General features: G+C 40.9%; 1 protein-coding gene and 1 pseudogene across 8 annotated transcripts in view; one reads left to right on the top strand and one right to left on the bottom strand.

The window, feature by feature from the left end:
• Positions 1–825: 825 nt before the first annotated feature.
• LOC103020622 (40S ribosomal protein S6-like) lies at positions 826–1,575 on the bottom strand (annotated as a pseudogene).
• A 7,400-nt stretch (positions 1,576–8,975) lies between these two features.
• The window catches only part of MSANTD2 (Myb/SANT DNA binding domain containing 2), a 28,742-nt gene continuing 11,352 nt past the window's right edge, over positions 8,976–26,365 (top strand). For 5 of the 8 annotated variants that reach the window (XM_007183429.3, XM_057552408.1, XM_057552412.1 and 2 more), the window contains exon 1: positions 8,976–9,761. In XM_007183429.3, the coding sequence (XP_007183491.2) occupies positions 9,000–9,761 (762 nt within the window). In that variant the 5' untranslated portion in view covers positions 8,976–8,999. The other 3 variants (XM_007183425.2, XM_007183427.2, XM_007183428.2) reach the window with 3 other exon arrangements.

Raw genomic sequence — 26,365 nt, 5'->3', positions numbered from 1 at the left:
CTTCCTCCTTCCCTTCCTGCCCAACCTCTGGCTGCCACTGATTTTTTTTTTTTTTTTACTGCTTCCATAGTTTTTCCTTTTCCAAAATATCATATAGTTGGAATCACACAGTATGTAGCCTTTCTGATTGGCTTCTCTCACTTAGCAATATGCATTCCTCCATGCCTTTTCATGGCTTGATAATTCATTTCCTTTATTCGTTGAATAGTATTCCATTGCATGGATGTACCACAGTTTGTTTTTCCATTAACCTATTGAAGGACTTTCTGGGTGCTTCCTGTTTTTGACAATTATGAATAAAGCTATTATAAACATTCATTTGCAGGTTTTTGTGTGGACATAAGCACTATTGCTGGATTGTGTGGTAAGACTATGTTTAGCTTTGTAAGTGGTTGAACCATTTTGCATTCCCACCAGCAATGAATCAGAGCTCCTGTTGCCCCACAGCCTTGTCAGCATTTGGCCTTGTCAGTGTTTTAGATTTTAGCCATTTTAATAGTTGTGTGGTGGTATGTCATTGTTGTTTCAATTTGCAATTCCTCAATAACATATGACATTAAGCATATTTTAGTATGCATATTTCCATCCATATATCTTCTGTAGTGAAGTGTCCATTCAGATCATTTGTCTATTTTTTAATTGGGTTGTTTTCTTTTTGTTGAGTTTTAAGTGATCATTGTATATTTTAGATATGAGTCCTTTATCAAATATTTGTTTTGCAAATATTTTCTCCCAATCTGTGGCTTGTCGTTTCATTCTCTTAAGTTTACTATTCTTTTTTTTTTTTAATGTCTGATCTTATTTATCTGTTACTCTTAGAGCATCTCATTTTTGACTGGACTCAGACTTAGAAGTAGAAGCTCTCAGGGCGGACAGCCTCTGTCTAACGGCAATCTGTTCCTGGCGTTTTTCTTTGGCCTCCTTCATTCTTTAGGCCAAAAGTTTAGCATATTCTGTAGCCTCTTCCTTATTCTTCTTAGTATGCTGTTTCTTCAGAGCAATACACCTATGTTTATGTTGCAGAACACGTGGAGTAACAAGACGCTGAATTTTAGGTGCTTTGGTCCTAGGTTTCTTACCTTCTTTGTTTAGGGGCTTTCTCAAAACATACGAGTGGACATCATGTTCTTTAGAGAGACTGAAAAGTTTGCAGATTCTGCAAGTTTTTTGGGGCCCCAGGCGACGAGGCACAGTAGTATCAGTGAGTCCAAGAATATCCTTCTCCCCTTTTTCTACAATGACCAAATTGAGAACGCTCAGATTGGCATCCACAATGCAACCCCGTACAGATTTGTGCTTTCTTTCTCCAGTCCTCCTCGGTCTGTAACAGGAATGCCCCTTATTCAGTAGCAGGCAGGCTCGGCCACTGGTCAAGACACCCTGCTTCATGGGGGAACCTTGTTTGTCATTCCCACCGCTGATTCGGACCACATAACCCTTCCATTCTTAACCCAGAGCGTCAGCAGCAACTTCCGTGGCCATATGCTTCTCATAAAAGGTACGAAGTTTTCATTCATCATCCACTTCAATGAGTTTCTGGCAGCCAGTGGCCGGGAAAGTGATGTTCAGCTTCATCCTGAAGCAGCCGACTGCCTCCAAGGTGCCACGAAAAAGAGCAGTCTATTATTCTTTTTTTTTTTTTTTAAATATTTATTTATTTATTTATTTATTTATTTATTTATGGCTGTGTTGGGTCTTCGTTTCTGTGTGAGGGCTTTCTCTAGTTGTGGCAAGCGGGGGCCACTCTTCATCGCGGTGCGCGGGCCTCTCACTATCGTGGCCTCTCTTGTTGCGGAGCACAGGCTCCAGATGCGCAGGCTCAGTAATTGTGGCTCACGGGCCTAGTTGCTCCGTGGCATGTGGGATCCTCCCAGACCAGGGCTCGAACCCGTGTCCCCTGCATTGGCAGGCGGATTCTCAACCACTGCGCTACCAGGGAAGCCCCAAGAGCAGTCTATTATTCTTGATTAACAAAAAATAGTGTAAACATCTCTCTAAGTTAATTCATTTGCTACATCATTTTTCTCGTCAGAATAATATTTCATGGAAAGAATATAGCAGTGTTCATTTAACCGGTATCTTACTGCTGGGTTTATAGATCCATTCTAATTGTTGGTATTGCACACAGTGTAGAGGTGAACCATCTTGTAACTGAATCTTTGTGTGCAATCTTATTTTCTCAGGATACATTTCTAGAAGTGGAATAGCTAGATCAAGGGGTTCTTATGTTTTTTGAAGATTTTGTTATTTATTAAAATTGTTCTACAGAAAATTTCTCCCAGTTTACGTTCTGATTAGCAGTACAGAGAAAGCATCTATTTCCCCAGTCTCTTAAGTAGGTATTATAAAATGCTTTAGAAATGGAAATCGCTTTCTTTTTTCTTCTGAATACAAAAATAACTCATGCTTATGCTATCATTTAAAGCTATTTGCAAATTGAAAGGTTAAAAACAATATTTCATTCTTTTAATTTGTATTTCTTCGATTGTTAATGAAGTTAAACACTTTGTCAAGAAAAATATCTTTAGTCCCACTTAAATAACATTAATATAATGGATGTGTAATAAATGTGCCATGATAATATTCATAAAACATCATTTGAATACTTGGTACTCACATGGTACTTTGCTGGGTATTAGCTAAATATGTATAGAAGAGTCAATCGCTAGCCACTGAGAAATCACAGTCCAAGAAAATCAACAATCAGTCAACAAATGTTTATTGAGTGTCTACTATTTGCCTGGAACTATGTTTTTTTATAACAACTTTACTGAGGTATAATTAACATACAATGAACTGTACATAGTTAAGTGTACAATTTGATAATCTCTAACATATGCATGCACCTGTGACACCATCACCACAATCACCTTGTTTCCCATCTCTTAGGTTCACTCTCCTTTGTTTTCTGATGTCCTTTGTCTTGAATACCACTGTTTCATATATTTTGTCTGGTTTTCTAGTTATTCAAGGGAGGAGGGTATATCTAGTCCCGGCTGCTGCATCTTGGTTGATGATGAAAACCTGCCTGGACTATTCTAAGTGCTGGATCTAGTAGAGGGAACAAAATGGACAAAATCCTTGGCTTCAAACAGCCTACATTCTAGAGGGGGGTGGCAGACAATAAATATATGAAAAAAATTAATTTGCATAAATAAATGATTTCAGAAAATGTGTGTCAACAAAATAAGATGGTAGGGGCTTCCCTGGTGGCGCAGTGGTTGAGAATCTGCCTGCTACTGCAGGGGACACGGGTTCGAGCCCTGGTCTGGGAAGATCCCACATGCCGCGGAGCAACTGGGCCCGTGAGCCACAATTACTGAGCCTGCGCGTCTGGAGCCTGTGCTCCACAACAAGAACGGCCGCGATAGTGAGAGGCCCGCGCACCGCGATGAAGAGTGGCCCCCGCTTGCCACAACTAGAGAAAGCCCTCGCACAGAAACGAAGACCCAACACAGCCATAAATAAATAAATAAATAAATAAATAAAAACAAAAAAAACCCATTCATTTGGCCCACTATCCCCTAAAAAAAAATAAATAAATAAGATGGTAATGTGATAGAGATGCCGTAAAGGCATCTCTGGGGAGGTGACATTTGAGGAGATGACTTATGAGAAAGAGGCTGTCACTTGAAGAGCTAAGATAAGAGCGCTCCAAGGTAAGGATATATGACAAGTCCAAGGGCCCCCAAACAGAAATAAGCTGGACTTACTTGATAGGACAGATACAAGGCCAGTGCTGTTGGAATGTATCTGAGACGGGAGATGAAGTTGGTGTGGTAGGTAGGCTGAGCTTAGAGTAAAAGGGTCTTGTAGATCAGTGTTCCATTACCAACTGCTGCATAGCACAGAACAACAACAATCGTGAACTATGCTCATGAAGCTGGGGGTGCCTGGGGTGAGCTAGGCGGCTCTTGCTAAGGGTCTTGTGTGGTTGCAGTCAGGTGGTGGCTGGGCTGGGGTCATCTCAAAGCTTCTTCATCCCCCTGTCTGGAGCCTGGGCTGTTTAGACAAATAACTGGAGGGTGGAACATTTCTGGCTCCTGGGCACCCTCTCTCCCTCTCTCTCTCTCTCTCTCTCTCTCTCTCTCTCTGGTATCTCCACGTGGACTTAGGGTAGCCCAATTTTGTACATGGTGGCTAAAGGTTTTCAGAGCAAGTATATCAACAGAAACTGGCAGAAGCTTCAGGGTATTTCCAAACCTAGCCTTGAAGTCACACAATGTCACTCCCACCACATTTGGTTCATTGAGGTAGTCACGAAGATTTACCCAGGTCCAAAGGGAAGGAACATAAATTCAACTTCTTATTGGAAGAGCAGCATAAAATGTGTGGATATATTCTTAAATCACCACACTCATGACAAAGAGTTTGGATTATATTTTTACAGTGGGAAGCCATTGGTGGGTTTTTAACGAGGGAATGATATGCAATGATTTACAATTTTAAAAGACCAATCTGTCAGGATTACTTAGATGCAAAATCAGCATTCAAGCATCAATCGCATTATTACATACCAGCAAAAACAATTAGAAAATAAAATATGAAAACATGATACCATTTACAAGAGTGTTTTAAAAATACCAACTACCTAGGAATAAATCCAAAAAAAATGTGTAAGACCTTCATGCAGAAAACTACAAACATTTTTTGAGAGAAACTAAAGACTAAATAAATGGATATACTATTTTCCAGGATTGTAAGACCAATTCCTATAAAGATGTCAGTTTTTCTCAAATTGGTCCATAGTTTCAATGCAATAGCAATCAAAATACTCACAGCTTTTTCTGTAGAATTTGACAAGCTAATTCTAAAATGTATATGGAAATGTGAAGGATTAAGAATAGCAAGCCACTCTTGAAGAAGGAGGAGGAAGAAAGGAGGAGGAGGAGGGACTTTCTGTACTTGATATAGACTTATCATAAAGCCAGTGTGACCCACTATTAAGGCAGTGTGATATTGCCACAAGGAACACAAATAGAAAAATGGATACATGGACCAATGTAACAGAAGAGCCCAGAAATAGACCCATGCACATATGGACACTTGATTTATGTCAAAGAGACATAAATGTCTTTTTTTGGCATTGCAAAAAAAGGAAGGAAAGGATGGTCTTTTCAGTAAATGGAGTTGGAGTAATTGTGTATCCACATGGAAAGGCGGAAGGAAAGAAGGGAGGGGGAGGCATATACTCTGCAGAAGTACTTGCACATATGCACTGGGAGACATGTACAAGAATGTTTGTAGCGGCATTATTCATAACATCCTAATTTAGAGACAACCCAAAGATTCAACAGTAGGATGGATAAATAAAATGTGATATGTTCATAAAACAGATTATTTTACAGCAACAAAAATGAATAAACTGCAGCCTCATAGAGAATAGATGAATCTTAGTTAAAAATATTGAATGAAAGAAGCCAGACACAAAATACATGTGATTTCACTTCCAAAAAATTCAAAACCAGGGAAAACTTTTAGCGATGTATAATCAAGTGATAAAACTATAAAGAAAGGCAAGTCAGGATAGTGACTTTATGAGGGAGATAGGGGTTAACATTGGGAAGGGATTATAGGGTAGGCCTTCTAACGTGCTGGCTATATCCTATTTCCAGTCTTGGGTGGTGATTATACAGTATTTGTTTCATAATTCATATAGTAGTTGTACATGTACATTTTATTTACTCCCCTATATGCATGTTATATTTCACAAGAAAAATGTTTTAAAATACCAAGTTCACTCTGGCTACTGTGTAAGCAGGCAAGTATGCAAGTGGGAAGTCCAGTTGTCCAGTAAAGACATGATGGAGGCTTGGACCAGGGTTGAGAAGTAGTCAAATTTAGGAAATAGTTTAGAGGTACAGGTAACGGGACTTGATATGCAATTTGAAGGGCAAAAAGATAAAGCAACAAACATACTGACAGTCATAAAACACAGCAAGAGAGTATGCAACAGAATTAACTAAGCTTCTGAAACAGAAACATTAATGTGAAGTGCTAAGTTGTGTGAATGGGTATTAGATGGAGGACTTCTGTCCAACAGATTAGGGAAGGCTTCATAGAAAAGCTTGGAAAACAAACACTTGACTCAGATTGTGGAGGAAACGGATAAGGGGTGATACGGTTAAAGGGAGTAGTGTATATTTTACAGGTGGAAGATTTGTATTGTTGTGTACTCTTTTGCCCATTATTATATTTTTGAGACGTTTCATATATTATCTCTCAAATAAGATTTTATCTACTTATGACTACCATTTGGATCCACAATAAAAGGTGTAGCATATTACTTCAATCACAATAGCCATTCCATAAGTCCTGATTAAACCATGAAGTCTTGAACAAGTATATCGCACAACTTCTGGAACCCAGGAGCGGCCACAGGGAGCCAACATGATGATCACATGATCCTGGTGGACTATATAGCAGTGCCTCTATACTATGGAACACATATTAATAGCTTTTACATTATTGGCTTCGTTTTAACTTCAGGGTGTTAATGGAAATTTTATTATTTTATTTTTAAAATAATTTTTAAATAGATTTATTTATTTATTTTTGGCTGCATTGGGTCTTCATTGTGGTGCGCGGGCTTCTCATTGCGGTGGCTTCTCTTGTTGCGGAGCCTGGCTCTACGTACGGGGGCTTCAGTAGTTGTGGCACGTGGGCTCAGTAGGTGTGGCTCACGGGCTCTAGAGCGCAGGCTCAATAGTTGTGGTGCACGGGCTTAGTTGCTCCGAGGCATGTGGGATCTTCCCGGACCATGGCTCGAACCCGTGTCCCCTGAAGTGGCAGGCAGATTCTTAACCACTGCGCCACCAGGGAAGTCCCCAGAAATTTAATTTTTAAATTTTTATTGTTTTTATTTTTTTAAATATAAATCTTTATTTATTTATTTAATTTTGGCTGCATTGGGTCTTTGTTGCTGCGCGCGGGCTTTCTCTAGTTGCTCTGCAGCATGTGGGATCTTCTCGGACCAGGGCTCGAACCCTTGTCCCCTGCACTGGCAGGTGGATTCTCAACCACTGTGCCACCAGGGAAGCCAAGAAATTTTATTTTTGATACAAGATTTTCTCATTGGATAGACTGATGGGTGTGGGAATAAAGGGGGGGTATATAGAAATAATGTCTAGAAACAGAAGTTTGTGGGAAGGGAGACTTCTCAGTCAACCCACTTCATCTAGGAAGGCTTCCTGAATGAGTCAGAGCTGATTTGAGAATCATCCAGAATTAACAGTAGAAGGAGGGAGGATTTTTTTTTTCAGGCTTGTGGTAAAATGAGAGCGGGAGAAGCAATGATTTTAAAACTCTTTGGAGTTTCTGATTTCATTATGATTCTAGGCATGTCACTCCCTCTCATACATCTTATGACATTAAAAAACTTACTGTTGGGCTGAATGATAGTGAATTTTGCTTTGATAGGTGTTTGAGCTTCCACTAGAGCCCTTAAGAGAACTGGAAATGAGAACACTGAAAACCAGAAGTGGAGAGAAAGCGACAAAGGGAAGATTCTATTAATGAGAGTACAGGCAAAGTGAGATGACAGCTAATGCTCATACATGTTTATGTGAACCAGGCACCATTCTAAGGGTTTTATCTGTATTAACTCATTTACTCTCATGACAATACTCTGAGGTCATCCTCAATTTATAGATGAAGAAACCAAGGCACTAAGAGGCTAGGCACATAAGTTGGCTGAGGCTGCAGAATTGGAATTTGAAGCCAGGTATTCTGACTCTAGAAATCATACACTTAACTGAGGTGCTAGACTATATCTTTTATTTATTTATTTATTTTTGGAAGGATGTGAAAATTTTTTTTGTTTTTAATTTTTATTGGAGTATAGTTGATTTACACTGTTGTGTTAGTTTTAGGTGTACAGCAAAGTGAATCAGTTATACATATACTATACTATATCTTTTTCTTAGAAAAAGAGGAAGAGATAGCATAAATGTTGGAATTTCTTTATGTTTCTTCATATTGCTAACATAAACTACAGTGTCATTTTAATATGACATACGGAGTCAATTATCTCCTCTACTTCATCTCTATTGCTTATTCCTTTGTCTTTCCAATGACAACCATGTCATTCTCTGGGGTGATTCTGAGTTTAAAATGTAGCTGACCTCAGCTCTATCTTTTTTTTTTTTAAACCTAAAATATATTTGCTATTTAAAAAAACATTGAATAGCTTATTCATATTTGAACAAAAAAATCAGCTGGGGCCTTCAAGTTAAAGATCCAAGATAAACAATTAGATTTTTGGCTTTGAAGAATATTTAAATACCTTACAGCGATGTATTGGACTTGGGGTGTTAATGTTCATTAAACTGCAGCATGCTATGGAGGGCTCAGGCACGGTTACCACTAATTACCGGAGGTCACAAGAGCTGTCATAATTGACAGTCTTCTTTTTAGCCTCCTTACACTTGAGAGCATGAAACACTGTGGGAAAAACATGCAACTTCCAAATTAGGGCGGATGGAGAATGGTATTGTAAAGTAACTTTTCTGCCGAGCTCGGGAATTCCTACCTATTTAAGTTGTAGACAAACCGTGCAAGCGCAATAAAGACATCTAACTATTCTACAAAACGTCACACCCACCCAGATTAACTAGAAAATAGATCAGAACTGGAATCAGAGTTGCTCTTCAAATAATGCGCTTGGGTTTCGTGAAAAGCTACGCCGCAGGAACTCTAACCCTGGTCCCCAAATGCTTTTTAAAGTCTTCCCCAGAAAGCCTCCCCCTGCAGCCTCGGCGCCTTCCTAGCTGTGCCCTGCGCAGGGCTCCCCAGCCTCCGCCCTGGACGTCAGCCTCTGCACCCCGAGGCCAGTTCCGAGTGGGGAGCGGCAGAGCCGAGGGAGAGAGGCGAGCGAGCGAGCGAAATGGTCAAGTCCTCCTTAACTCTGGGCCCCCTCGCGGGCCTCACCCCTCCTCCCAGGGGCTGAGATTGGAGAGGAAGTGGGAAGGCTTCAATCGGTTCCTCACACCAGCGCCCTCATGCCCCCACCCTACTCTTCGGCTCGGGGCTTCGGCGCGCCTCACCGCCGCCCCTCGCCCCGGGAGAGGAGCGGGCGGCGCGGCCGGGCTCGCGGTGAGAGGTCTGGGGCGGCAGGCGGCCTCCGCGGGGCCGCCAGGGCCCGCAGCCGTCCGCCCGCTGGAGGGCCAGGCCCGAGGGCAGCCCCGGAGTCCGCGGCGGCCGGATGCGCGGGCGCGTCACTTCCGGGCGGTGCAGCGGCGGCCTCTTGGAAGATGGCTGCGCCCTGTGGCTCGGAGCTGCCCGCCAACTCGCCGCTAAAAATCCCGAAGATGGAGGTGCTCTCCCCGGCTTCTCCTGGTGGCCTGAGCGACGGAAATCCATCGCTGTCCGACCCTTCCACGCCTCGGGGTGCCTCCCCGCTCGGGCCGGGCAATGCGGCGGGCTCGGGGGCAGCGGCGTCCGGGGGTCTCGGGCTGGGGCTGGGGGGCCGCAGCGCCGCCTCGTCCTCGGTCTCCTTCTCCCCTGGTGGCGGCGGTGGCGGGGCTGCGGCAGCCGCCGCCGCCGCCTGCCGGGGCATGTCGTGGACGCCGGCCGAGACGAACGCGCTCATCGCAGTGTGGGGCAACGAGCGGCTGGTGGAGGCGCGGTACCAGCAGCTGGAGGGAGCCGGCACGGTGTTCGGCAGCAAGGCCCCCGGGCCAGCCATGTACGAGCGCGTGTCCCGGGCCCTGGCCGAGCTGGGCTACGAGCGGACCCCGTCCCAGTGCCGGGAGCGCATCAAGGTAACCGGCCGCCCGGCCTGGGGCAGCGAACCAGAGGCAGAGAGAAGGCGGGGAAGCGGGCCTCGGGGGCGGGGGCCGGTCTGAGCGCAGGGCTCCCCTCCGGGGCCCGGTGGGCGATTCGCATCTCCTCCGCCTTTTTCTTCTCTCCCTGGGAAGGGGGCTTTTTTCCAGATGGCCGCCAGCCCGTAGGTTTCCTGAGTTTGAAGTTGGGCGTGCCTGCCGCCGCCCCTCTTTCTTGCCAATTGAGGATGTTCTCGCGCTCTGAAGTTGGTAGTTGCTCATTGTGCGGCGGGCGGCGGTCCCCGTGCTGCCCGCGCCTCTCGCCCCCACCGCCGGGGCCCCTCGCTTTGTTCCAGGCCGGGGGCTCCTAGGCAGAGGCTTACCGGCCGGGGCGGGACGGAGCAAGGGTAGAAGAGCGGGGCCGCTGAGCCCCCAGTTTAGGAATTTTCAAGTGAGTGGCAGGGGCAGAGCCGTACGAAGGGCGCCTTCGGACGATGGCCTTTGTGTCAGTCGTCTTGCTTCCGACTTGAGCTTGCTTCTAACTCGAAGGGCGACCAAGTCTTGAGATGCTTTGGAGAACTGGAAAGGCTCGGTTGTAGCCAGATAGTGTATTGCTTTCGTGGAGTTAGGAGCACACGGTTCGCCTGGCTGGTAGTTGGTTTGGAATTTGGAGTGTGATGCCTGCAGAGTTAGGTTGGTTTGAGGCCCTGCTATGTTTCTGACTAAACTCCTTCTTGAAAGCCAGTTTTCCCCTGCTTTAGCTGTTGTGCCGGCTGCGGTGACAAGTAAAGCTCTCACTGTGCATCTGGCCATCCTTGTGTACCTGAATGTTTAAATACAGAGGCTTAATTTGGGCTAGAAATTTCACCTCCAACCGGGTTATCGTTTTGCTCTTCCTACTGACTTTTAATCTAGGAGTTCAGATTTGTAGTCTTGGCAGATACGGAGTCGTTTTTTAGGTAAGCTGGTTCCCTCTTCACAGTGTCTGCTAAAAGATTCTGGTAGGATTCTTTTTCCCAGTTTTCACGGAACTCCTTCTTGTTCAGAGTTATATTATCTGTGTGCTTCTCTTCTGGCAGGGATGACACTTTTTTGGGAACTCCTTGGGGGGTAGAAACCCAGTAAGAACTGTCATACTCACACTAGAGAAGGAGATTGCTCCAAAGTTCCAGAGATCTTGGCTCAAGCAGTGTTCATCTGAGGACATTGTTGCTTAGAAAATTTGGTCCAGAAACCAAGATATTTCAAACCTATTAACTCTTGTTCAGGGAATTTGACACCCATTTCTCAATTACAAAATTAAATTGGTTTACCTGATAACATGTACCTCTGGGTTCCGTCTCCCCCCGCCCGCCTTTTTTGAACAAGGATGTCATTAAAGTGATAGTTTATAGGTAGGATTAAAGTAGTAGCTAATAGTAGCCACTGTTCTCTGAATCTCATTTGTTGTTCTGTTCAAGGTTAAATTTGGGGGAGAGTTTTTGCATTGTACTGTTTAGCATCTATCCATGAACTTTTCTTGAGTTAAGTGCACTTTAGGTATTTATAATTGTTTTAGCTTTATTGATTTTTGTCCATAGAAATTTCCCAATCAAAAGGAAAAAGTGTCTTATCCAAAACTCACTGCTTATAAATCTCACTGATTATAAAATTGTTTCTCAAATAACCAGTAAATCTTTAGTTGGGTTGCATCTTTGTCTGGTTATGAGAAACATAACCTAAAGCAAGGAAAGGAGATTGTCTCTGAAGAATTTTTAAAAGAGGATCATCTTATCTGTCTGCAAACAGATAAGATCAAATTGACCTCAAGCTCTTAGACTATTTTGAGACTATATAGATGATGGTGATGGGTTCTCTGATCCACAGCAGCAGTTGGCAAGGAGGGTAGATAACTGTTTTTTGTTTTCTTTTTTAAGTGCTCTACTCCTTAAGTCAACCAAGGAACCAGACTTCTTCATTAACAATGTAGGTCTTTCCTGCTGGAATTATAAGCTCCGTAAGGACAAGTTCTGGTCTCTCTTATTCACAACCGTATTTCCAGTGTCTAGCACATAGTAGGCACTGGATACATATTTGTTAAGTTCACCAAATAAAGTCTAGAAGGAGAATTTTGGAAAGTATAGAAATCTAGAGCAGTGTTACTCAAACTTTAACCCCAAAACATAGACTTTGAAACCCAGTTTGAAAAAACTGCATTAAAAACTAAGCTCTGTCCCTCTAGGAGGCTTAATATGAATGTAATCTTAAGCATAGAAGGACATGTAGTCACTGAAATCATAGCTTTACACAATTATAATGTGGATGTCCAAGTACTCCAGATTACATTTATGAAAATAAAAGCACAACTTTAGAAAATTCTCAGAGAATCCCAAACCCCTGAAACAAATCTTTCTATCCTAGTTTCAGAAATGCCAATTTAGAACAAGTAATTCAGAAATCTCTTTCACTTTATCGTGTTAATGATAACTGCAAAAAGAAATTCAGTAATCCTTTTTGCTTTAGAGTTTGCAAAACAGAAACAAAGTAGTGCAGTAAGATATGGACCTGGAAAAACATCTTGTATAGGCTAATGTAGCTCACTTAAGTGTGAACTCATGTCAGAGGCTCCCAGGGAAGGAACACCATGTGCGTCAGTTACATTTCTGGTCAAATGTATTTAAATATCTATCAAAATTCAATTATGAAGACCCAGTAAATAATTTCTTATAAATTTGAAAGGAAGCATGATACATAGTAACTTCAGTTTTTCCCTGAAACTTTCCCTTAATCATAGTTTCAATATATTGATGTAGCGGCCTTCACCTCATCATATGAAGGCAATAGCAAGCTGAGTCCTATCCCAGCCTCTTCGCAGACGACCTTCCTGAGTAACCTTAAAGCATGTCACTTCCCTTCTCTGGATGGCCTCAGTCCTCTTATCTATACAGTGAAAGTATTAAAGTTTTAAATATTGAAATTGAATTAATGACTCTTGGATTTTGCTACCAAAGTACTATTTTAAAATACTCTCCAAGCGAATATGTATATTTCTAAGCACACAGAATTTTAAGTTAAAGTCAGATATAGACATTTTTATTGCTGCAAAGACTTTCATTTTGAAGTCTGACATGTCCTGTTATTGGTATTTGTTCAGCCATTTGGATAAATGGATGTGTTTGAGACTGCCTTGCTACACATGTTATTGTTTGGTTCTGAAGTTTTGTTGCTTTTTGTTTGTTTGCCAGAAGAAAATTAGTCTGCTAGCAATTTCAGCCTAATTTTGGAGTCAGATAAACAAATAGGTGGTTTTCTGTTCTTTTCTGTAGACCTTGTCTTCATATCTCCATTCGACAAATACTTGAGTGTTTACTGTCTGCTAGGTGTTAGGACGAAGAAAAGAACTGTAATATACAGTCCCAGAGCTTAACAGTGCAGTTGAAGTCTGTAAACACACATCCAAAGTTACAAAGCTGTACAAGACAACACAGGGGATAGTATGCAGTGCAGTACTTGATTGAGTGTCGAGTGACAAAAGCAGACAATAAGTGTGATAACTGCAAAGGAGGGAGAGATCTCAGCACAGTCCATACTGTAGTAGTTGAAAGACCTATCTAGACTTGGAATTCATGAAAGCATTCACTTCTGAGCCAGATGCTGTATTCACACTTCAGTCAGTCAATCTGATGCACTGCAAAACCCATTCTCAAGTCCCATATTTTTGGGTGTTCTCCAAAAATTTGCCTCTTGAGGGTTGGCTTTATGTCTTTGAAACAGATGTGTACTTTTAGCTCTCCCTCAAGGTGAAATGCGAGGTGATTGTATGACCTAAAAAACTTGTCTTTGCTGGATCAATGCTGGTCGCTCATCAGGTAAATTTAAAAGTGGTAGGGAGTCTTCTGCCTAGCAAACAAGATGATTAATCTTTTAGGGACTTTGCTTAGATCTATTCATCATAATTCATCATAATCTTTGGAACAAATATTGTACTTTAGCAGACAAATCACAGTATAGTATATGTGGTCTTCATTTTAGCTATCAAGACTTGTCATTATTTGTCTGTGAGAACCAATAGGGCAAAGATAACTTGGAGCCCAAAGATACCATTGTCCCTGTTTAAGCATTTTAAGACTCTATGGATCTCTGAGGACTCTTCTCTGGTGTTTGCAGACAAGACTTTCCTTCTGCATTTTTGTTGAAAGATTTTCCAGAAATACGGTATACCACTCAAAGAGTTCGTAAGATTTAGTGAGATTTGTCTCCTTCCATTTCTGTTGTTCTAAAGCCATTGCCACCCGAAAGCTTGTGTGTTCCAGTGTTTTTGTCTGCTTGTGAATCTGACAAAGGCTTGATATGTATCCTAAAAGAATAGACCATCCTAGACTCCTAGCCATACATTTATATTCAGGCTTTCAGTTTTAGAGGTAAGGGATCTAGTAAGCACATGTTAAAACTGTGCATGAACAGGCAGGCATCTGAGTTTATTTCCTGGCGTTTTGGGAAGTCTACTGAAGAGTGGAGTGAAATATTCTGGATCCTTCATTAAGAGGATATATTAAAAAAATTTAAAAAAAAGAGGATATATAAAAGGAAAAAAAATTAGAAAACCCATAGTACAAAACAGTGTAGTTCAATAAAACTTTCTGTAATGATGGAAATGTTCTGTATCTGCTGCAGTTCGGTGTGATAGCCACGAGCCACATGTGGCTGTTGAGCTTTTGGAATGTGGCTAGTGTGCTTGAGGAACTGAATTTTTAATTATATTTCATTTTAATTAATTAAATTTTAAATTATAAATAACTACATGTGGCTGCTAGTGGCTACCATATTGAACAATGTAGATAAAAAGTTATTATTCAGAATATTAAAGAAGTCTTTATTTTATGAAAGGATTCTCTTGGCTACACACTCAAACCTCCAAAAGGAGCTCCAAGTTTCTTCTTCTTGCCCTCCCTCTCTCTTTCCCCTGAGTAGGAGGAACCTCGATAGAAGTCAAGAGATATGGTCCACCATCATAGGAAGAGGAACTTTTCCTGTAAGGAATAAAGTATTAAAAGTTCAGTTGGCTGGGCCAAACCATGTCATATTCTTGGTTCTCTAGGGCAGGGCTGTCCAATAGAACCTTCTGTGGTGATTTGAGTGTTCCGTATCTACACTCTCCAGCAGCCACTGTGCAGTAGCCACTGGCCACAGGCGGTGATTGAACACTTGAAATGTGACTGTGAAACTAAATTTTTAATCTCAATTTTAATTAATTTAAATTTAAATAGCCATATGTGGCTAGCTAGTGGCAATTATATTGGCCAGAACAGCTTTGGAATAATGGTGTTCAAACTTTTTTGCTTATGTACTCCCCAAAGAGTTTTGAAATCCGTGCACTCTCTTGAACATTTTAAAGCTGACATTAAAATTTTTTCATCATATGTTTGAAAGTTTATGGGGAATTAACAGGATATAGGACATATTAAATCTAGTATAAGATGAATAAGATGAGAATTGGCTGTAAAATTTATTGAATAATGTACTCTGAATCTGAAAGATTCACCCCAATTCTTATCTATAGGTTTTATCAAATGTACCTTGAAAATGCTGATGATCAGACAGTATTCCACTTACATTTAAAGTAAACAATATCACTAACCTATATTCCTTTGGCTATTCTAAATTCAGCAGCCAAGCTTCATGCCTAAAAAATACATGCAAGACTGAGAATGACAGGAGTTCCTAAGGTTTAAGGTGCCTTGATCAGTCATTAAAAAAGGCATATAGGTACCACAATTAAAGACCACTGCTTTAGAACTTTGAGCATCTTTTCGATATCCTTCTTGGCAGATGTAGAGGGCCTGGGCCCTTGAATTGCACTGCCCATAGGAAACAGGAGAGAGGGGTGGAGCTTAACTCTTGGCTGAAGTCCAAGCACCTGGGGGAGGATTTGGAAATCTTACCCATTCCCTATCATCAGACTCATCTGACAGATTCATCACAGGGTTTCTTTAAATACTAGGGTCTGAAATAAGGACTTCATTTTTTTTTATTATTCACCAGCAGATACTCGAGTGCCTCCTGTGGGAGGCCCTGGAAATACAGCAGTGTACCATTTACTGCCAAGGCGTCCGCCTTCCAGGGCAGGAGTCAGGCTGCTAAAGCGCCAGTACTGTGACCACGGCCCGGGTGTTGTGTGGACATTAGGCTCATGGTGCTGCAGGCACACACAGGAAGGGCATGTCAATTTAGGCTTTCAGGAGGTGGATCGCGAAGGTGAGGGGGGACTAAATTGGGCAGAAGGGAGTAGAGATGGATCACTAGTTGGGGTAAAAGCCCAGAGGCAGCATGGCCTAGAATGGTGCAAACTGCAGATACAGTAAAATCTATTTTGTCCAAGAATCCAAAGTTGGAAGCATCCAAATAATGCAGTTCCAAAAATTTTAAGTGATCAGTTATTTAGAAAGTCATGCCTTTCAGTTGAAGAACAGTTTGCCATAGCTCATGAAGGTATTGCTGTAGACACCATGAATGACTGTTTGGTGGTGTCATCAAGGACCTTGTCAAAGGGTGGAGCCGATAGTTTTGGGATAACCGCGGACATACCAATTCTAGAAATTTATATGTTTTGATAAATAACTTTTTTATAGTTTGAATTGCAGTTATGCAAATATCCATTATCTATCTAATTCCTTAATTTATATACTAGAAAGAAAAAGCAAAGCTATGTATCTTTTTGAACATACAACAAGAAGAAATATATTTTACCCTGTGGCCTAGTACTCACACAAGATACATATATGTGCATAAATATATACATGTATATGTATAACTGAAACAAATTTCACAAAATAATAATGCTTATATAGCATTTACTATGTGTCATCCACTGTTCTTAGTGCTTTACAAATACTAACTTATTTAACCCACATAATGACACTATACTTAACTGTGCAGTACACTCTGGTATGTTCCACCCTATTTGAACGCAGATCTTCTAGCCCCAGCACCTCTTGAGTAACGTAAGTCTGCAGCACGTGCCCGCACCTGGCAGGGCCTCTTTCTCCAGCCCCTCCCCACACCCTCCTCCTCCTCCCCGCCAGTGCTTTTCAGCATTGCCTCCCCTGGCACCCCGGCCCCTCTGGTACGTCATCTTTCCTCCACCCCAGCCGCACTCTCAGTGTCTCCGGAAGGTCCCTCACCTAAAACAGGTGCAAAGAAGACCTGGGAGGATGGGGGCGAGCGCACCCACTGGTATTGGGCAGCGGGCTTACTCCTTGGGGACTGGCAGCGCAGGGTCACGTTGGTCCCCACGTGGGGCACGCCCCGGAGGCGGCAGGATGGAGGAGCTGGAGGAACTGGGGGAGGGGAGACAGGTTAAACACTCACATCCGGGGGCCAGCGGCTCCCCCTCCCCCACTCCCACACACCGACCCCCTGTCACTCTGTTTGCCCCTCACTCAACCTTCACACTCAGTCGTTTGGGGGAGAGACCTGCCCCACCTCCCATGGGTGCCTCTCACTTACCCAGCACACTGAGTTCTAAAGTCTTGCTGCTGTGACCTCGAACAGTGCCTTGACTGTCTTGCAAGTTCACGGAACAGAGGTAGGGTCCGGAGTCTTTCTCCTGGAGGTCCTGCAGCCGCAGTGACACATTCCGGGAGGGCATGGGGTAGACCAGGGATGCTCCAGGTTTGCTTGATGTGACCCCACTGATGTGCGCCAACACCTGGTGGGCGGGCATAACACCTCCCCATTATTACTTGTCTGCTCTGTGCCCAGGGCTCAGCTAGTCCCCCTCCCCCAAACTGGGGGTCTTCAAATGCCCCTCACCTGCACCACCCCCTCTAACCTCTACCAGCTCTCCATTCACCCCTGTCTCTCTAGCTACCGTCTCACTGCCCCGGGTCCTCTGCACCAGAACAGGTCCTGTTCCCCTGGACGCTGTCTTTTCATCTCCCACTTGGGGTGTTTAGAAAGGTGCCCACAACTCATTAAAATGGATTGCCCAACGAACTAATGGGCCAGAACCTGCAGTTAGATAAAAGAGGAATGGAAGAGAATGAGGTGAGATCAAGTTGAGAGATCATTGTGCTACTTTAGACTTAAGGTATCAAAACTCCAGAAACATCATTAATTTGGAACAGGTCATGTCCCAGATATTCTGGTGAAATATTTTATCCTGTGTAGTTCTAGATTGCTAGAGCCTAGGGTTTGAGGGAAAGGGTGAAAGGAGGTGGGAAGCAGTAAGAAATGAGACAGGAGACATAAACATGAGATCAGATGATGGGCTAAGGAGTTTGGACTTCATCCTAAATTATCAAAGAATTTTCAGCTGGGGAGTGACATGGTTCATCTTAGGTTCTAGAACTGGCTGTAAGGCGGGAAATGAATTGGAAAGGGTGAGAGTCGAAGCACAGAGACCATTTAGAGGCTGCTTGCAGTGAGCTAGGCAGGAGGTGAAATAAAGCAGTGACGGTGAAAATGGAGAGGAGAGAACAGATTTCAGATATACCAAAATCAGTGGAGCTGTTTCGGAGAATCTGAAGATTCTAATTTATCGGATTTATTAGATCTTAACCTGGCACACAGCTCACTCTGTGCTTCTCTACCAACTTACCCAGAGGATTCTTAGTTGAAGTCCTCAGAGATTATCACAGTACCTCATAGCCTAAGTTTTAAGAGTTGGTTCTTTTTTTTTTTTTAGCCTTGCCGCATGGCATGCGGGATCTTAGTTCCCCGACCAGGGATCAAACCTGTGCCCCCTGCAGTGGAAGCGCGGAGTCCTAACCACTGGACTGCCAGGGAATTCCCTAGAGTTGGTTCTAGAACCCAGTGAGATCCAACTAAAACACTGTTTTAGGGCAGTCCTGTCTGTGTTACATCCAGGCTATATACAGCCTCTCTTGATTCAGATCTAAAATTTCAAATGTTAATTGTCATGCAGGCACTCTGAAGTCTGCTCATATCACTAGGATGAGGTAGAATAGCAGTCCCCCGTCCCCTACCCTTTGGATGGTTGTATCTGTGTAATGTTCACAAAATGTTAAAAAAAAAAAAAAATGGGAGAAAAAACTTCTTGAGTTTCAAAAACAAAGACCAGTACCATAAAAAGCTCTAGATTTTAAACAATTGTTAGGATTGCCCATTGATTATTAGGTAGTCTTTAATTTTATTTCTGTTGTGGGGATTATGCAATGTGTTCTTCTGCCTGCTGTTTACCATTGCAATAACTCCCTTCAGTGTTCAAAATGAATGCTTAATGACTCTGTACCTCGTGTGCTGCATATGTTACAAATTATCTGGGGTTTGTAATCTATGTGGCGTCTCCCCCCTATTGTTCTGAATAATTGAAAAATGTCTTCATATTGGAATAAGGCATGTATTTAAATCTGTATAATTCTTACCTATTCGTAGTTGAGAGAGTCCTTGAGAGCCAATGGAAATACTTTTTTTTCTTGGCACCAATCAAGTGAGTGTTACCTTGTCACTTAGTGGGTGGGATGTGGTGTTATTTCTTAGTAAAATACAGACCTGTGTTTATTCTCAGACATCTTAGGAATAACAGCCATCATCTTATTTTTATATATGTGTTCTTGGCTGTATTCATAAATTACATTTTTTGAGCTACCAAATAATACTTCATTCAGTATAAAGTCATACGATAGAATGGAAGTTATTTACCTAGATATGTTTTCTAGTTGCATTTTCTCAGCCTGTGTAAGATGACTTTGTTGTAATAGCCTGAATTTTTGAAACTCACAATGTTGTTTCTCTACTATCTACCTTCAGATTACTTCATTTATCCAAAAAGTCAATTATGTTTGTACTTGATATTAATAAAACCAGAATAAAGTTCATATCTACCAAAACCTGCTTTTATCATTATTATTTAAAATTTACAAATACTTTTCTCTAAATGGATAGAGCTGGTTTATGATTTAGAAAGAAGAGTGTGGTAGGTCAGAAAGTACCTTGACCTTATATTTGACCTCTCAACTGCCACATACAGTCTTAAGGAGTTTTCATTTATTCATTCATTTAGCGAAAATCTATTGAGCCACTTCTAGGTGCCAGGTACTGGGAATACTTCAATGAATAAAACTGAAAAAAACCCCACCTGTCTTCAAAGAGCTTATATTCTGGTAGAAAACAGTATATTTTAAATATGTTAATTCAAAACAACACAATTAGAAAACCACTCAAATATGATATTCCTTTATATCAGCCTCATTGACCTTAGAAAGTTTGAGCTCTCTACCTTTCATTATGCATAAGAAATAGAAATTCATTTGCCTTGGCTTTATTAAGAATGATTTACATGATTTCATATTACGCCTTCTTATTGTGATATGTTCAGTTGTCACTTTTACCCCTCCAAGCAGCAAAGTGCCATATTGTTGGTATTCATGCAGTCATTAGATAATAAGCACGTCTGTGCTGGTCCTGAAGGTACAGTTTTCAGCAGAAATAGGTAGTGTTCCTTCTCTTTTGTACAAATTAGGAAACATGGTTAATAGTTGGACTTGAGAAATCAGAGTTGTGCCAATTTTAGAACAATATAAAATATTTTTAATATAAATTACGTAAACCACATTACAAAATTAAGAGAAAAAAGCAAGGGAAGAATTTTACCTTCTCCACTGTAGCATAACTACATATCTGTGAAATGTTACTTTTCAAGAAGTGGTGAATCTGATTTTAATTCCAGTAAAATTTCCATGCACCAAAAATGAGAGGTCTACATGCTTTTTGTTTTATTGAACTCCAAGAAAATATATAGGTCATTCATACTTCTTATTTGATTCATGCCTGCCACCTGCTTCTTGCAAACAGGTTGCCCAGTGAGTGAGGCCAAATCCTCACTCTGGATGGGTAGTTAGGATTCCTTTTTTCTCCCTTGTTTATATATCAGTGTGTTAGTCACCATATTCTTGCTAAGACTATAAACCTTTGAAAATGGTTAAATGATTGGCTTTTAACTATAAAAGAATAAATATGAGTGAAAAGTTGAAGCTGTGATGACAAAGCCAGGTGTTTATGAAACTTGAATAATGTGTGGCAAAAACATGTTTCTATAACAATGTTACTTAACATGTAACAAACCTAAATCTAAGTATAAACTTTTACTTATAGATTTCACATGTTATTAAGCAAAAACAACTTTATAAAATATTTTAAGTACTAATAAAACTAAAAAAAAAGAAAAATCAAGTGAGCATTCTTTTAATATTGGATGGTGTAGTTTAGCTGAAACTTACTTGCTTTTCCAAACAAGGTTCTGATACTGACTGCTACAGTAAGGTTCTTTTGAGTTTGTTATTCTAACCATGTGCTTAGTGATAAAACTTCGCTGCTACTTTTTCTCTACTTGAACTGACCTTTACATGAGGCACCTTGGTCTCCAAATGGTGTGACTATCATTTTTGTAATAATAACAAATAGTTAACATTTACTGAGTACAAGCTATTAAGCAAACACTGTTTTAAATGCTGTGCTTGAAGGTTTTCATTTAACACAACAAATCTATGATGGAGGTACTGTTATTAGCTCCACTTTACAGATGGAGAAATTGAGGCAGAGAGAAATTAATTTGTCTAATGTCACAAAGCTAGCAGGTGGTGAAGCCAGACTAAGGAGTCTGACTCCATGCTCTTAACCACTTGATTATACTGTCACCTTGTGAATTATCAGCCCACCTTTATTAAAATTTGACAGTTGAACTAATATTTTGGCAACAATGAATTCATAAAGTCATAAATGCCAAAAATACCAAAATCACATAGCAACACCCAGATGGACATCATTGTGCTCATACATGTTTCTTGTCATAGAAATGAAAACACAAATTTAAAAAATTCTTGCAGATAATTCATGATGTCCTAAGATTGTAAACACAGTGAGAAACATTGATTTGGAAGTCCCAAGGAAGAATTTAAAACAAGTGTTGAAACATAAGACTTTTATCGTAGAAGCCTCATTCAGTCATTCATTCAAGCCTTTATATACGTGATGGTATTTATTGGACTACCAGCTCCTCTTAAAGGAAGTAAGTTTGACATTATAGAAGGAGAAACATTTACAAAGTAGAATTACTTTTTGACGGTAAAAGTGGGTAAGGATGTGGCTTACCAAAGGAGGCCACGGAGTGTCCATTATTTTATGCCTGCCATTGTTCACCTGATGTGTAAATGATTTGGATACTCTTCTTAGAGATGATGGGATGAGACAGACTGTCTTGTATAATACAGATATACAAAGAAGGGAATATGCATATGAAGAAAGCTAAAAATAGAATCAGAACGTGAGAAATCAGAGTACAGGGAGTATAGCAGTAACCCAGGTAAATATGGTTACTTCAGCTAAATAGTAAAATGAGCTATGAACTTCCCGGCAACCATGGCAAAAAGGTAAATACAGTGACTTTCTGTACTTTTCAGTGTCTGCAGGAGAGACGCATACCAGGTCCTAGTTTTGAAAGCTAAGATGAATTTGCATTAAGGACACTCTGATAGTGACCTCGCATAAGCTCTTACCTTTCTCTTAGTTCTCTTTTCTGTTAAATAGCGATGCATCACATATCTTCTGTGATATGTAATACACTGCCCGGACCCCTCCTCCAGGAACGAGACACTGGTGCGTCTCCACCAGCTGCCTGGAGCGCTGACTGGTGACGGCTTCTGGTTGGATTCCTCCCAGGAATTTCCCGTTGCCCAAGGTTAGGCTCCCACTCCAGTGGCGTCCTGGACCCAGTGATTGGTCAGTGCTGAAATACAAAGGTACAGCCTCCTTGCCTCAATTCAGGGCAACTCTGAAGGGTCATCCAGCTTCCATACTTCACTTTAGGATTAACCGAGGCCTCTGCTGCAACTGTGAGTTCCTTCAGCTCCTCTCTCTGCCCCATCCTGCTCCTCGTTTGCTCACAAGTGCCGTTCTGAAGAGCCCTCCGCTGTAAACCTCCTGCACGGTCTCCTCAGCCTCTGTTTCCTGGGACCCCTCTCTTTTAGCATTACTGTAAAAATTAGAAATAATAAATGTAAACTGCTTACCCCAAATCTCAGCACATGGTAGGCACTGAGAAAATGGTAGTTATGGTTGACTTTCATTGCATGGGACATTGAGCCACCTGTGGAAATGTTTTGATTTTTGCAGAAGGTACAGACATTTTTTCATATGGTGATTGCTTTTAGCAATCCTCATAAAGGTAAGGGTAAAATGTAAAAATGCTACCAAATGAGCTATAAAAAGTGTTATGATTACCTGAATTTCTTTCTAACAACTTCCTAAATAAGTTCAGGTTGCCCAAGGACAGGTGCATAAACTTAAAACAGGCTAATTTTCAGATTTTTCATAGAAAGTTTATATGTCAGGATATGAAGATGTATTCTTTTCATGCATTTCTGACCTATAGTTTATACCATGTAAATGCGAAAAAAATTTTTTTAAAAACCCTTTTGAAGTAATTTAATATTTACCAGGTTTTGACAGTCGACTGAATCTTGACTTAATGCTTGTACCCAGATATCTTGATGGAGTATTTCTAATAACCTTACTTTTTAGATGATTTTGTCTTAGATGTCCAAATTACTTTTTTTCGCAACCAAATACATAAAACTTACTAATGGGAAAAAAGTCTGTATTGTAAGTTATCTTTGCATCATAGATGATATTTTTTAGTAACAAAATAGCTACAAAACAGAGAATCACATGGTCATGGTCACCATATGAAAGGAATCAAGTGACCTGTTTCAGGGGTTAGCCTGCTCTGCATAAACATTGGTCTCATGAGTATAAGAAAGTACCTTTGTGTTTGGGAAGCCATACAATGTTGTAATGATAAAGGTCTGTGAGGATTTTTGGAATGTGTGCGCATGTGTGCACGTGTAGTGCCTAACCTTTAGACACCGCTGATTACAGAACAGTCAGTGCGTGATGCAGGGTGTTTGTATGGCAGGACTTTAAAGATGAATGGCTCTCACTGCTATCCTAGATATATTTTAGGTAATTCTCTTGAGTGTGTTTTCTAGTTCTCACATACTAATAAAAGTTACCATTTTAATATCATCCAAATACTACTTCTAGGTGGTGCCGTGGGATGGGAAGTACTGAGAAAAGATTCAAGAGAGATGCTAATGTAGCAACGTCAGAGGTAATACAGGAGGTCAGATGAAAATAACCTCTAATCCAAGTCAGTGCTTTACCAAACAACTGATTTCTTTTCCCTTTTAGGTGGGAAGTTCTAGATACATAGTGTTACCTGACTATGTTTGATGACTAACTACCTGCTGCTTATGTCTGAAATAGTTAAGTAGTTCAGTAAACCCTAATTTTTTTACCTGTCTTGTTCTAAATGGAGAAGCCCTTGAAGATGTCTAGAAGGATTCTTGTGTCCCAAAGAAGCCCTTAAACATGACCATACATACTAGGTATAGCTTATCTAGTATTGCTGCCAATATGAGATTTTGTATGAGTAGCTGTATGATTTATATACAGAGTAGAGTTAAAAGCTTTATGGCCATATGAGTATAGTTCCTTGAGCCAACGAAAGGTATTTGGTTCCGACAATTAGTATTGTCCTCCTTGAGGGCTTTTTTCTTCATAATCTGAATGGATTAAGACCCTCAGCTCCTAGCATGGAGGAAGCTAGAAAGCTTAGGAGTTGATACTCACTGAGAACAAAACTTCCTGAATGATTTGTTCTGTGCAAGTATTTCTCCCTCATGAAGACATACTGACCAGTTAATAGACATAAAAGTGAGTTGTTGATAGGCAGATTCGGGATGAAGTGCAGCTGATAGAATTCAATCCTGGTCAGTTCCCCACAAAGACTAAGGCTCCAGAGAGGCAGGAGCTCTTGGTTTCTGGTGGTCATTCTTCTGTCTGACCCTGTTAAAATCCAGGAAGCAATTGAATCTTTTTTCCTTTTCTACCTTTGACAGAACTACTGTCAAAGAATATTATATTCTTGAATATTTTATTTATTTAATTTGTAAGGCATAAGAAATACAATTTGGACAGGGTTACAGAGCTCCGTTTGGCAGGTAATCCCACCCCACCCCCCCAAAGAAAGTGTAACATGGTAGATATTTAAAAATAGCCTTGCCCTCTGCTGTTAGTCTTCCTTTGTTACAAAGAAATTAATTTGCTTTGCTAATTATAGCTGTATCTGTTTTATACCCTTTAGGGCTCCTGCTTTTTTCAAAAGGTTTTAGGAGTCCCTACCTACCTTGGATTTATTGATTTTTATAAATATAATCCATTGTTGTGGTTAACCAATGAGTTTCCTGATTTTCTTTGCTAAAAAAATTTTGATCTTCTTGGTAGTGATTTACTACTTTAAAATTACCTCAATTCATTTAATAAATATATATTGAACAATCCTTATGTGATAGGCACTATTCTGGGCTCCGGGAAGCAGCGAACTAGGCAGACATAACCCCTACCTCATGGAATTTACAATCTAGTGGAATAGCTTTCTTAGGATACAATAACATTTTGTGAGTGGCATTTGGTAATTTTTATATGCCAGATCCCTTTTGAAGGAATACTTAACTTGTCTTGGGACCTTGGCTCCTCATTTGTTAATTAGACCTAGATGATCTCTAAAGTTCTTCTCCATTCAAAACTTCTGTAATGTTTCGGAGGTTGGAACCTGGTTTGGTATCAGAGCATTGGGCAGCTCCACCCACTCGCTGTGAATCAGTATATTACAGAAAGTTTTGCAAAAGAGGCACTTGGCAAGGATGGTGACACAGATAGGTAATGAATAGTATTAAGTGCTGCAGGAAAGTCAAATGAGTTAAGGACAAAGTTTGAGGACCATTGTTCTTAGTAATTAAGAAGGCATTGCTGACCATGACAGTTTCAGTGGAATAATGGATCAGATTTTGATCCCATTGAGTTAAAGATTGAATTAGTGTAGACATTGCCTATTCCTTTGAGTCCCTTTAGTCCTCAGGCAGTGTTAAAATGGGGAAATGTTAAGGCTTAGCCATTATCCACTAAGGAAGGTAGTCAAGACTTACTTTCCTATACTTGTTTCTAGGTGTGTGCATTTCCCTAAGTTGTTACCTTAGGTAATTTATCTAGCATCTCTATTGATAAGTTAATCAGATAGTGAATGATCAAGTACTATGTGATACAACTGGAACAGGTGATCAACATGTTATGAATCATTTATTATTGTTTAATTGCCACTTCAGAAAAAGATTTCTTCCCCAGCAGGTAGAAAAAAAGCGCTATATTTTTGTGAAGAGTAAGTTGATATCCTTGTATGCTTTTACTGATAGAAATTGTTTCTTTCAAGAAATGGGAATTTTGCTAATTTACCTCTTAAAGGAAATATTAATGCTGCTTTATCTAAATGAGCAGGATACTGAGGAAACTGGAGAAGTTATTCTTGAACTGGCCCCAGTCTCCAGACTCTCTTATAAAACCTATGACACAGACTAAGTCTACCTCATTTTAGGGTTTCTGACTAATATCTATTATATTTTTTTATGGAAGAAACAACCACGTGGCATAGAGCAGAGTTTCTTAACCGAAGGTTCTTGTATGAGCTCTTCAGAGAGTCCATGTTCCCCCTGACATTGTGTGGGACAGTTTTGTATGTGTATTCTTCTGGGGAGGGAATCCAGGACTCAAAA

Source organism: Balaenoptera acutorostrata, chromosome 9 (assembly GCF_949987535.1).
Source record: "Balaenoptera acutorostrata chromosome 9, mBalAcu1.1, whole genome shotgun sequence".
NCBI classification, from domain to species: Eukaryota; Metazoa; Chordata; class Mammalia; order Artiodactyla; family Balaenopteridae; genus Balaenoptera; species Balaenoptera acutorostrata.
This window is presented reverse-complemented; position numbering and strand designations above follow the sequence as displayed.